The sequence below is a fragment of the Carcharodon carcharias genome, chromosome 20 (genome assembly GCF_017639515.1).
Source record: "Carcharodon carcharias isolate sCarCar2 chromosome 20, sCarCar2.pri, whole genome shotgun sequence".
Classification (NCBI taxonomy): Eukaryota; Metazoa; Chordata; class Chondrichthyes; order Lamniformes; family Lamnidae; genus Carcharodon; species Carcharodon carcharias.
In genome coordinates this window covers 104,236,143-104,249,653 of record NC_054486.1, presented here as the reverse complement: position 1 = coordinate 104,249,653, position 13,511 = coordinate 104,236,143, and the positions used below count along the sequence as shown (strand labels likewise).

Sequence of the window (13,511 nt, the reverse complement as noted above, 5' to 3'; positions counted from 1 at the left end):
GGAGAAAGAGTTGTGGAAGGGGGCCGGAGTAGGACTGCAACAAGGAATGTTCCACATACCCCATAAAGAGACAGGCATAGCTGGGGCCCATGCGGGTACCCATAGCCACACCTTTTATTTGGAGGAAGTGAGAGGAGTTGAAGGAGAAATTGTTCAGCGTGAGAACGTTCAGCCAGACGGAGGAGAGTAGTGGTGGATGGGGATTGTTCGGGCCTCTGTTCGAGGAAGAAGCTAAGGGCCCTCAGAGCATCCTGGTGGGGGATGAAGGTGTAGAGGGATTGGACGTCCATGGTGAAGAGGAAGTGGTTGTGGCCAGGGAACTGGAAATTGTTGATGTGACGTAAGGTGTCAGAGGAATGACGGATGTAGGTGGGAAGGGACTGGACAAGGGGAGAGAGAAGGGAGTCAAGATAACGAGAAATGAGTTCTGTGGGGCAGGAGCAAGCTGAGACGATCGGTCTACTGGGGCAGTTCTGTTTGTGGATTTTGGGTAGGAGATAGAAGCGGGCCGTCCGAGGTTGGGCGACTATCAGGTTGGAAGCTGTGGGAGGGAGATCCCCAGAGGAGATGAGGTCAGTGACAGTCCTGGAAACAATGGCTTGATGTTCAGTGGTGGGGTCATGGTCCAGGGAGAGGTAGGAGGAAGTGTCTGCGAGTTTCTGTTTCCCCCTTCCCTTTTTTTTTCCAATAAATTATAAAGATTTTCCTTTTCCCACCTATTTCCATTATAAAAAAATAAAAAAAAAACCCCACTAGAACTATACCTTGAGTGCCCTACCATCCATTCTTAATTAGCACATTCGTTTAGATAATATCACCAACTTTAACTTTAACACCCATGTGTTCTATTGTACTATTGTCGTTGACATCTTTTGATGATCTGCTTCTATCACTGCTTGTTTGTCCCTACAACCACACCCCCCACCTCCACCTCTCTGTCTCTCTATCTCTCCGCCCCCCACACACACACACCTTAAACCAGCTTATATTTCAACTCTTTCTTGGACTCGAACTCAAGTTCTGTCGAAGGGTCATGAGGACTCGAAACGTCAACTCTTTTCTTCTCCGCCGATGCTGCCAGACCTGCTGAGTTTTTCAAGGTAATTCTGTTTTTGTTTTGGATTTCCAGCATCCGCAGTTTTTTTGTTTTTATTTCTTAATGATGAGCTAGTTGGTGAAATGCTGTATTTGTGAAGCTCACAGTGGAGTGATATATTTCAGGAAGCTTCTTTTGGACGTTCTTAACCTCGCATTTGGCTTTGCTGTAGACTTTGCATATAAATAATGGCGAGTGCCATTAGCCTTACTTACTTTGACATCAAATTATGACCCAAAGTATTTATCACTAAGTGAGCATTGACTGGAGTGGAATTCATCTCATTGGGAAATCTAGAAATCATGCTCAATAAAAATTCTAAAAAGAGCCAACTTTTTAAAAAAAAGACTATTTTATTGTGAATTTGCTGAGATTGAGGGGTATGCTTTATGTTGGAGAATGGAACATTTCAAGCATTTGATCATTGCCTGCTTCCAGGCCAGGCAAGCTCCCTCAACTCTTTCTCAACATTGCTTCTTAACCCTCACCCCTTGAAAATGCCCAGCTACACCGCTGATGCTTATCTACTTTATACACCAGCCATCCAGTGAGATTGTCATTAATGGCAGTTGGGTGTAGTTTGTCATGTGGATGTATATACATTAGCAACTGGGTTGAAAACTGCCCAAACTCAATTCGTACAGACCCCTTGTAGCTGGTAGACAGGGGAGACTCTTGTCTCAGTCGGTCTAAGCTTGATTCAAACTCATGCCGGCAGCAAAAGGTTTGTGTCCAGATGGCTCACATGCTTTAGTGATTATTTCCTCATTAAATGTATTATTGGAAGTGCAGAAGCACATCACTGATTTCAATCATGGGATACTAGTCAATTAATTGGGTGACTCTAAATACCCTCTGAAGTGGTTTAAGCTGAACCACTTAGCTGTGGGATTTATATAGCATCTTTTAATCTTGTGAAATGTTCCACGGCACTATGAAGAAAGAAAGCAGGCCTCACCATCTTAGGGGCATTTAGGGATGGGTAATAAATGTCAATCTTGACTATACCCTAAGAGCAGATTTTTAAAAAGTCACTAGCTCTTTTACTGTCAGGATTTGGATATTCTGTGTTGTTTCTACCAGTGTTCTCCAGACGACAATTTTGAAGCACTAAAAATTCATCAAAATCATTTTTATTTCAAAAGAAAGGAAGTGATCACTGGTGTGGCGCCTGAAAGCATTAGCATTGTAGTCTGACCTCAACAGTTTGAGGAGCCACAATTACCTGGATTTTTCCTGTCAAGAGTAGTGGCCCATAGGGGGACCGGTCAAGTTAGTAGGAAAGATCAGCAGTGCTCCGAACCACAGGATACATGTGAGCAACTTCCCAGGAGGTTTATGGTATATTAACAACATCTAATTGCCTTGTATACTCATCCTTTTTTTTTGTATTTTATGTTAAGATTGAACAAGAGCTTGGCCGCACACGCCGAAGGTTGGATCAGTCAGAAGGAAGTCGGGAAACACTGGCCAGTCAGGTAGACTGAAGAAATTGCCTAATGCTCAGGGGTTCCTATTAAGCAGTGACTGAGAAGAAAATCTTTTGTTGTTCTGTTTTATCCTTGCGTAATCTATGTGGTCATAACGGTCCTCGACCTGTTCCATAAAACTTCTCCTCCCTGTACTGTGGCTAGCATCTTAAAAAATTGGTGTGCTCTCGTGAGGCTGCTAGTTGTCTTTAAGCAGCAGCATAAAATAGTTCGATCATAAGCTGGACCTCCATGTTTAAACAAAGAACATAAACTGTTTCAGCTGCAAACTACCAGTTAAGATGCTGCCCCCAAACATTGCGAGTAGTGAATCCCAAATACTAATGGTTAGAGGTTTAAACCCCACTGCAGAATTTGAACATGTCATTTTGGCTGACAACTAGGAAATGCTACCCTGTTGAGTGGGATTTATTTTGGATGAGACATTAAACTGAGGCCCTGTCTGCCTGTTTAGCTGGTCCTAAGAGATGCCTTGGCACCATTCAAAAAGGTTTGGTGCCTTAGGCAACATTTAGCCCTCAACTAACATCATCAAAGTAGATGAACTGGCCATTCATTCTCTTGCTGTTTGCAGGATATTGTTGTGCACCAATTAGATGCCATTAGAGACATTGCTGGTGGAAGTGCTGCATCATTACCTCCATGATGCCCATCACAGTACTCCAAGTTACTAGGTTAATTGAATTCAGTTTCACAACCATGTTAGGATTTGAACTCATGGCCTTTGCCTTGTTTGTATGGGTCTATAACGACTACAGTGATGTTCTTCAGGTTTACTCTGACCCCATGAAAAATGGAGGTCAGTGTTGTGAGGTGTCTATCTTTGTTACAGTTGTTGTCAGCTACATCTTGTTTTTCATGAATTAATCCATCTTTTATCTTAAACTCTGAATATTGCTGAAAAAATAAATTTTGTCAAAGCTTTTCGTCTTGCTCTTATCAGGACAATCGCAAGAATACCAATGTCAGGGGAAACAACAACTTTATACTGTATGAGAAGAGATTGCTGATTGGTTGGCAAGTGGACTCTGATTGGTAGAGGCATTGCCATGGAGAATGGTGATTGACATTTAACTGCCAAGCATTGTTTGAAATTTAAACCAGGGAGCTTGGCTTGGGCCAAGGTATTGCCCTGAGGAATGAACCAGCGAATGGCTGTCACTTATTTTGTTTCGCTGAAACAGGCACAATGTATGTACATGTTCTTTCTGTCTGCAAGGAACGGGGCCCTGTGTATTTATCTATGTAGCTTCCAGTACACGCAAATGTGCCACACTGCCAGCCCGAGTGACTATCTTAAATTGTTAGCGTAATTTTTAGCACACTGAGGCAAATGTTGTCCATTCGGGGAATCACATCTAATGTTGGACACTGTTTTGAGTTGTATAAGCACGGGCCGGTTGCGTGCAGTTTGTACCTTGCCCATTGTGAACAGCGGAAGGGACATGCTGTTTGATATGATCCACCAATCTTTGGCACGTACGGTCTACATACATACCGGCACTGAAATTCATATACCACATTACTCATTTGTGTGATAGGCAGAATGTCTTTTTGGCTTGTCAGCAGCATCCTTCCTGTTAGTGGCGGATACCCCTTGCTTTGCTACTGCATTGTAGCAGTGTGAAACAGCTAGCTTCATCTGTTGCGCAAATTTTTGAGATACCTTGCCCTACCAGGGTAACCTGAGGTAGACTTTTCAGGGTTGAAAGTGACAGCCTTAGGTTTGTTCATGAGATATACAGAGCAAAATGATCTGATCAGGGTATCCACTGTCCAGCAGGATGTCTTTGATGCACCCTATTTCAGCATCAAGCTTGCATGGTGAGCAAATGGCCTCGGCTCCTATTTACAAGGTTGCTGATAAGGCCAGTTTTATAACGTATGGAATTGGAAGAACCCCAACGTGTGTATGGACCAGTGAAGGTAGGCTTGCGGTGGACCATCATAGAAAACCCCCCCGGCACATTTCTCAACTAGTACATCAAGGAAAGGGAGTTTATTTGACTGCTCCATTTTAAAGGTGAATTTGAGCACAGGATGAAGCCCATTAAGACATGCAAGGATATTATTCCCTGCTGCTATGGATTTAAGTATAGCAAACATATCATCCACATATTGGAAATATGCAAGAGGCAGGAGTTTAGGTGTCATTCCATCGGGGATACGTTTCTCGTGGAACCCAACAAAGATGTTTGCGAGAGCAAGGGTGCAAGATGAAAAGCTTCGACAAAATGCCTTTTTTTCAGCAATACTCAAGTTCTGTACTACCAAACAACTATCTTAAACAGTTTTCTTTTGTAACTTTATTTTTTGTTTTTCCTTTTTGTTTTTCTTGCCCCCCCTCCACCTCCCCAATTTATTCCCTGATTTTTGTGTTTGCCTGGCATTGCAAATAAACCTGTGTACAGATATGCAGTGGTATACTTGATTGTAGCTGCTGAATGATGCTGTACACAAACTTGCGATGTAACATATTGCTGTAAGGTATAGGGCTCTGCCACCTGCTGATTGGAACTGGAGGCTACAGCAACATAAGCTTAATTCAGTACAGATATCATTTACCATGCTGATTAATAGAAAGGGCTGTGCACTGGGCCATTAAAAGATGATTTTCTCCTGGCTCAGATCTGGTGATAATTGCATATGATTTTCTGGCTCGCTCATCCGGTTGAGAGGTGCCTGATAACCACCTGAAGGAGAGTTCATTGGCATAAAGAGAATGTGGTTCATACAGCTTTGTGAAATTCCACAGAGAAGCCCGATTTAGGACCACCTTTCCAAAGGTCACTAGGCATCCTCGTACTTCTTTAAGTATCACATAAACAACAGCAAATATCACATTTACAACAGCAACTTAAATTTATATAGCACTTTTAATGTAATAAAATGTCCCAAGGAACAATCTCCACAGGAACATTATAAAACAAAATAGAACACTGAGCTACATAAGGTTAGTTGACCAAAAGCTTGGCCAAAAAGGGTAGTTTTCAAGGAATGTGTTAAAGAAGGAAAACAAGGTAAAGAGGCAGAGAGGTATTGTGAGGGTTTTCCAGAGTTTAGGGTCTAGGCAGCTGAAGGCAGGGCCACGAATGATAGAACAATTAAAATTGGGGATGCTCAGGAAACCAGAATTAGATGAGTTCAGACATCTCGGAAGGTTGTGGAGGCTGGAGGAGATTACAGAGATAGGGAGTGGTGTGGCCATTGAGGGATTTAAGAATAAAGATGAGAATTGTGAAATCAAGGTGTTGCTTTACTGGGAGCCAATGTAAGTTACCTTGCATGGGCATGAGAGGGCAATGGGGCTTGATCTGTGTTAAGACACAGGCAGCAGAGTTTTGGATGACCTTAAAGTTATGGAGGGTAGAATGTGGGAGGCTAGCCAGGAGTGTGTTGGAATAGTCAAATCTCGTAGTAACAGAGACTTAAATAAGGGTTTCAGCCAAAAGCTGAGATGGGTGAAGTTGGGTGATGTTACCGAGGTGGAAATATGCAGTCTTAGTGATGGTGTGAATATATGGCCTGAAAATATCTCTGAGTCAAATATGACACTAAGCAGACTGGTTTAGCCTAACTGTTGCCAGGGAGCGGGATGGAGTCAGTAGCTAGTGCATGACCTTAAGCTAGGCTTTCCTAAACATCTGCAAAGCAAATTGCCAGAGCAGTATTTATTTTTTGCAGTATTTATTTCTTGACTTAATTATGATTCATCACATGGCAAACTCCAAATCTTGGGGAAGGGAAAGAAATCACAGGAGATTTCTCATGCACTGCTCTTGTGCACCATCTTGTTGGATTAAAGCATTCACGTGGCACGGACCAGGAGAATATTAGCTGCTTATGACTGCAGGTAAATATCAATTAAAGTGGGTAAAGGCTGACAGGGACTGAAAGGGCTGACTGGCTTATTTCCATGTTGTTTTTTCCATGTATTTCTGTTTATAACCCGAAACAGAAAATGCTAGAAATACTTGGGAGGCCCATTATTGTCAGCTGTGAAGAGAAAATAATAGCTCAATATTTTAGCTGTGGACATTTAAATCTGCTTGAACCTAACTCTAAAATCAGGTTCACCTATGCTGGCTGAACTGCAATGGCTCCTGGTCCTCAGATTTAAAATTCTTGTTTAAATTCCTCCATGGCCTCTCCCCTCCTTATTGACATAGCCTCCTCCAGCCCTACAATCTTCCAAGATATCTGTGTTTCTCCAATTCTGGACTAGACTTTTGCCTCTGGTCCATTTCCATTCTGGAAATGGCTGAAATTTCTGATTCTCGTCCCTGAACCCAGCATTTCCATCTTCACGGGGGGCAGGACTGGCCAGAGTTCGTGTATGCATGATTCGCAGAGGGGACAGCTGGCCATTTAAATCACCAGCTGTCTCCACTGAAGTGGCATTTTGGAAGACCAGGAGTGTGGAATCCGAAGTGTGCAGATTAGAAGAGGAGGTCTGAACTTGATGGATTCTTATGGATAGTCAGGACAGCACTTTGGAGAGGTAAGGTACCTCTTTGGATAGGGCCCCGAGACATTTTTGGGAAAGGTAATGCACCTTTTGGGAGAGTTAAGGCACCCTTTGGTATTGTTAAAATTGAACATGATTATGCACTTTTATGCACAAACTTATTGAAACTATCAGACTGTAAAAGAACTGTCTAGCTGTCCAGCTGTCAAACCTGTCAAAGCAATCCAGGAAGTGTCAAAGCTACCAAAGAAGTGTCAAAGCTGTCAAGGAACTGTCCAAGCATAGTTGAGTTGGCATAGAGGGGATAAGGGCAAAGTGTGTGGGTGGGGAGCACAGTTTGGCATGAGTTGGCACTAAGTTGGCATAGAGGTGAGGGGCCATAGGGTATGGGTAGGGGCACTAAATTGGCATAGGGTTGTGGGGGTCATGGGGGTGGGCAGAGGCATGGATTGGCATAAGGTTGGCATAGGGAGTTTTTGGGGGTGTGTGAGGGGAATGAGGGCTAGAGGGATATTTTTGTTTTATTATCTTTTATTTATTTCAACACAGTGCTGGGGCACAGAAGCAGGCCTTGTGCCCAGCATGCCCCCATATCCAGCAGCTTGCGGATTCATCACGCCCCAACTCCTCTTTTAGCCCATACCCTCCCCCACCGAAAATACCACCTGCGGGTGCCCAAGTTTAAAGGTTGGGCTCACCGAGTCTGGACATTTCCCAATTCCGCGAACCTCACCTAGGGACGAAAATCTGGCCTCTGGCTTCTTGTATGTCCCTGCATTCCTTCACCTCACTATTGGCAGCTATGTCTTGAGCTGTCTGGGCCCTAAGCTCTGGAATTCCCTCCCTGAACCTCTGCCTCGTTCACCTGCTCTCTGTCTCCTTTTAAGATGCTTCCTAAAACCTACCTCTTTGACCAAGCTTTTGGTGACATCCTAATATTTCTTTATATACTTTGGTCTCTCAAATTTTCTGATAACACTCCTGAGGGAACTTTTACAATTTGAAATGTGCTACATAAATGTAAACAGCAGTTGTTAAATAGAATCAAGCGATCTAATGAAGCTCTTTTGTATGGTAGTGTATTTCCAGTATTTTTGTTTGTTTCAGATTTGCAGCTTTTTTTCCCTTTTTTATTTTTGACTGTAACTAGAATGCATTAATCTAAAACCACCTTTAGTTTTGTTAGTATCCTCTCTCTCCTGCTGTCTCACACACCAGATGATGAGAAGAGTTTTAAATGCAGCTCATTTCCAGCTGCATTTGCTGCACTAAAACTAGCCAGATGTCTTTGTTTGCCTTGATTGGACCATTATTTGGTGTCTGTCACATTTTATTTATATACTGATGAAGTACATCCAGAACTATTTTTGAATGAGGATGCTACATAATTTTTAAAAAATGTTTCTCCATTGTTCATCCCTCAAGCTATTAAACTTTTCTTGCAATCTTCTATTTAGGCGTGCTGGACACGTCTGCTGCTGAACATAGAAAACACTTGCATTTTGAAAAGATTTGAAATGCAAAAATGGTAATGCTCTACTGACTCACTGAGTCTTATCTGTGAATTTAGATAGATGATTTGCGCTCTCAACTGTTGAGGGCTGAACAGGAACGAGCAACCTTGCAACACAGGATTTCACAATCACAGCAGAAAAGTTATCATGGAGTAGAGGAGGATGACAGACAGAACCAAGCAGGTGAGTGATAAGCAAGCCCCATCTAGTGCATTTCTTCATCAGTAACTTTGTTGGTTCTGCATCAAAGTACATTGCAGTTTTTTCAGGTAGGGCCAAGTCAAACATGAGTTTAAACATCATTTTGTAACTTTATTTCAATGAAGAAGAATTTGAGCCTATGGTAATATTGTCACCTTTACCAGCGGGATGAGCTTTAATCCACAATCTTAAACATTAACTCGCTCCACCACTGGCACAACATGGTTACAGTGTATACCATCTCGAAGCAAGGACAAGACAGGCTGAATGTCCACCTTCTGTGCTGTAACTGCTATGATTTTATGAATTTGCCAAGGCTGCTTCAGCAGCAGCTCCCAAACCTGCAAATGCCATCGCATAGAAGGACTTGGGAACACCGTGGCCTGCAAGTTCTCGTTCAAGCCACCATCATTCTGACTTGGAAATATATTACCGTTCCTTCACTGTCACTGGGTCAAAATCCTGAAACTTCCTCCCTAACAGCATTGTGGGAGTATCTTTAGCCCAAGGACTATAGTGATCCAAGTCATCATATTCACCACCATCTTGTCAAAGACAGTTGGGAACTGGCAATAAATGCTGACTGTCAATGAAGCCCATGCCCTGTGAATGAATTAGAGAAAAAAAAATGGCATGAATTGCTTTTTGTGGTTTGACTTGTCTTATGTCAAAAACACACTTTGGTGAATTTTTTTCTTTTTAATGTGGAACTTTTAACCTGACAAATTCATATGGGCTGTATTGACTGAGCAAACCAATACTTTAAAAGTACAGTACTTTCAAAAATTCATAAAACATTCTCATTTAAAAAAAAAACACATTTTGGGATGATATGGTATAAGACTTTAAGTCATAGGACAGAAAGATTAATTGTTCCTTCAGAACTCATCCTTTCATTCCATTCACACTTCCATCAATGTATTTGGCTCTACTTGCCCTGCCTGGGAGATTATGTTTTGAGTAAAGAAGTTCTTGCTAATTTTTAAATTTGCTTATTTAAGTTTGGCCTTCCTTTGACCCTATTTTGGCTAACTTGGAAAGTGTTCTGAGCTTTATTTACCTATGTCATTTAATATGGATGTGATGTCCCTGTTCCCTCTCAAAACTTGGAGTTGACCTTCTTTACATTCCCTCAGCTCATTCCATTAAACCGAGAAAGAGTCTGGTTCCCTTCTCCAGTGCTGGATTGTCCTGTTTGTGTTGTATAAACTGAATGTAGTGGTCCAAAACAAAAACAAAAACAGAATTACCCGGAAAAACTCAGCAGGTCTGGCAGCATCGGCGGAGAAGAAAAGAATTGACGTTTCGAGTCAACTCTTTTCTTCTCCGCCGATGCTGCCAGACCTGCTGAGTTTTTCCAGGTAATTCTGTTTTTGTTTTTGTTTTGGATTTCTGCATCCGCAGTTTTTTTGTTTTTATCTCTGTGTAGTGGTCCAAGCTTGCTTTGTAACTTCAACCTTGGGCTTGTAGCATCTGAGCATAACTTTTGTAAATTCACAATTCACTGCCCTGCATCCTATTACCTTTTGAATCTTTAAACATTGAAAGCATTTCTCATACGCCCTTTCCAAATTTTGGTTTTCCTCTATGTGCTTTGCACATTTCATTTCTTCAAAAAACAATAATTCAAATCTTCCATTTAAATTGACTAATTCAGTCTTTTTGAACTGCTTCATCTAGTTAAGGCTGCCATTGCAGTGTAATTCTAAGCGAGTGTTGCATTGTCGGAGGTGGTGCCCTTCTGATATGATGTGGTTGGCTTGGGTGAATGGTTGGAACAAGCTGCTAGTTTGGATGGATGTTGATGTTGTTGGCATTGTTCTTCACAAAAAATTCGCAGAATCTTTGCCAACATTCCTTGTGTAATCAAGATCATCAAATCTATCTTATTCATGTTTTTGGGATGATACTATGTGAAAAACGTTCCTCAGGTTTGCTTGCATAAGTCACTGCATTTTGACAATAATTGTGCCTAAAGAGTTTTCTGAGAAACTTGATCCTGCACCATGGATTTTTTTATTGATCTTAGGTAGCATTACATAGAATATACAGCACAGAAGCTGGTCCATGTGCAGCATAAACTCTGACATGAGCCTCCTCCCATCTACGACTTGTATCACAAGTACCGGGCCAAGGTGTTACACGGTTAAAGCAACAAATCAAATGGTTTCAGCAGCTTCCAGTATTGAACTAAAATTGTGTCATGTAATGTCAATTGAACTGGAGTTAGCTGCGCGCCCACCGAACTTTCAAAGGCTTATCAAGGCCATTAAATATCAATTAAACTAATTAACGGAGCTGCCCGTCCAAGGTTGGCGGGCAGGCGAAGAGCCCAGGCAGCCTTTGCATTTATCGTGAAACTTCATCCACGGGCAGGATGAGGTTTCATGAAGGTTTTTAAATTTTAATAAAAATTTTAAATAAAAGTTTGTCACATGAGGGGACATGTCTTATATATTTTTTTTCTTTATTTAAAATTTTCAAATTCAAACTAATCTCCCTGAGGCAGCTCTGTGCCTCAGGGAGATTTCTGTGCTTTTTTGCGCTCATGCGTGTAAGAACACAGGCACTGACTCAGCCTCCTCCCCCTGCCAGCACAGAGAGCGCACAGCGCTTCCAGGTGCGCGTCACACTGGGCGGGCCTTAATTGGCCCGCCCACATAAAATGGCAGTGTGCCCCCCCCCCCATGGGGAGAAAATTCTCCCCCATGTCTCCAGATAATTAGCCCTGCCCTCTGGATTGCTACTGTGCTATTACACTCCCTTGACGAGGCAGGCAGGAGTGGGAGGGGGTAATGGGGCCCTTGAAATGAGTGGTCCAGGAGCCCAACAGGGAGCCTCATTATTCCTTCAAATCAGGGTGCTGTTACATCAGTTTTCAAGTATTATTGAGGGATGTGATTGCTGTTGATAGGCAATAGTGCTTGAAAGAATCGCTGCTTAAATTAAGGTTTAAACTTAATTTTTTTTTTAAAATGAGGTGATGAAGCGTCCCTTGGATCCATATGAATTCCTCTCCTGCTCCCATACTTACCCTGTGTAACTGGCCAGCTGGGCTCTGAAGGTTAAACCACTGGATTGTCCACCCATTCTGATCGGCAAGCTGTTCCAAAGGTATGGTGCTTTGCTGACAGAATGCTAATGAATCCTGACCATGCTGAGCCTCAGACACCTCCCATTGCTTGCCTGGAATTTCCTCTGCTTTGACACCCTAGGACCAGCATAGTACAAATCAGTTACATGGCTTAAAAGATTGCAGTCTTTTTGCCCAACTGTTCACTATATTTTTATAGCTGTTCATCAAACCCTTCACCAGAACAAGTCTTTGCCATAAATCTGACCAGCACCGCCCCCCCAACCCCAACAACACTCATGTCCTCCACCTGCATTTATTTAGGGTGGGGGGAGCACATTGCAGGCACATAAATTGGAGCAAAGTGGGGGAACCGAGTCCAGAGAACCCTTTCTGTCAAGGGGGATAGAGGTTAGGATTAAGAAAAAAAGAGAAGCTTACGGCAGATACCGAGGGTTCAATGCAGCAGAGTCCCTAGAGGAGTTTAAAAATGCAGGGGGGAACTTAAAAAAAAGAAATTAGGAAAGCTAAAAGAGTGCACGAGAAAGCATTTGTGGATAGAATAAAGGAAAACTCAGTGGGTTTTTAAAAAATATATAAAGATCAAGAGAATAACTAGGGAAAGAGTATGGCCAGTTAGGGACCGTAAAGTTAATCTGTATGTGGACTCGGAAGATGTGGGTACAGTCCTCAATGAATACTTTGCATCGGTCTTCACAATGGAAAAGGCAGGTATAGACATCAGGTTGGAGGACTGTGGAATATTAGAGGAAATTAACAGAGAGAGAGGCTGTACTAGCGGGTTTAGCGGCCTTAAAAGTGGATAAATCCGCAGGCCCGGATGAGATGTATCCCAGGCTGCTGAGGGAGGCAAGGGAAGAGATATCAGGGGCCCTGGCAGTAATTTTCAAATCCTCCCTGGCCACAGGTGAGGTGCCAGAGGACTGGAGGATTGCTAACGTTATCCCATCATTAAAAAAGGGAGGAAGGGAAGAAAAAGACTAGGAAACTACAGGCCAGTCAGTCTAACCTCAGTGGTGGTGAAGTTACCAGAAGGAATATATCTGCACTTGGGGAGACACAGATTAATTGGGGTTAGCCAGCATGGATTTGTTAAGGGAAGGTTGTGTTTGACAAATTCAATTGAATTTCTTCAGGAGGCAACCTGGAGTGTTGATGAGGGTTTTTGATGTGTTTGATGTGGTCTACATGGACTTTAGCAAGGCTTTTGATAAGGTCCCTCATGGCAAACTGGTGAAGAAAGTAAGAGCCCATGGGACCCAAGGCAAAGTGGCGTATTGGATCCAAAATTGGCTGAGTGGCAGGAAACAGAGGGTAATGGTAGAGGGATGTTTCTGTGACTGGAAGTCTGCTTTCAGTGGGGTTCTGCAAGGCTCGATGCTGGGACCCTTGCTGTTTGTGGTGTACATAAATGATTTGGACTTAAACATAGGAGGTATGATAAAGAAGTTCATGGATTAACATGGAAATTGGTAGGGTGGTAAATAGTGAGGAGAGTAGTTGTAAACTGCAGGAGGATATCAGTGGACTGGTCAGGTGGGCAGAGCAGTGGCAAATGGAATTCAACCCGGAAAAGTGTGAGGTAATGCACTTGGGGAGGGCTAACATGGCAAGGGATTACACTATGAATGGTAGGACCCTGGAAAGT

General features: G+C 42.7%; 1 protein-coding gene across 6 annotated transcripts in view; it reads left to right on the top strand.

Moving 5' to 3' along the window:
* LOC121292823 (centrosomal protein of 128 kDa-like) overlaps positions 1-13,511 on the top strand; it is a 327,101-nt gene that overhangs the window by 66,176 nt on the left and 247,414 nt on the right. For all 6 annotated transcript variants that reach the window (XR_005946333.1, XR_005946334.1, XM_041215267.1 and 3 more), the window contains exons 10-11: positions 2,500-2,574; positions 8,625-8,751. Coding sequence is in view for 4 of the 6 variants with exons in the window: in XM_041215267.1 (XP_041071201.1) it covers positions 2,500-2,574; positions 8,625-8,751 (202 nt within the window). In the remaining 2 variants the exon portion in view is untranslated. The remainder of the gene's footprint in view (positions 1-2,499; positions 2,575-8,624; positions 8,752-13,511) is intronic.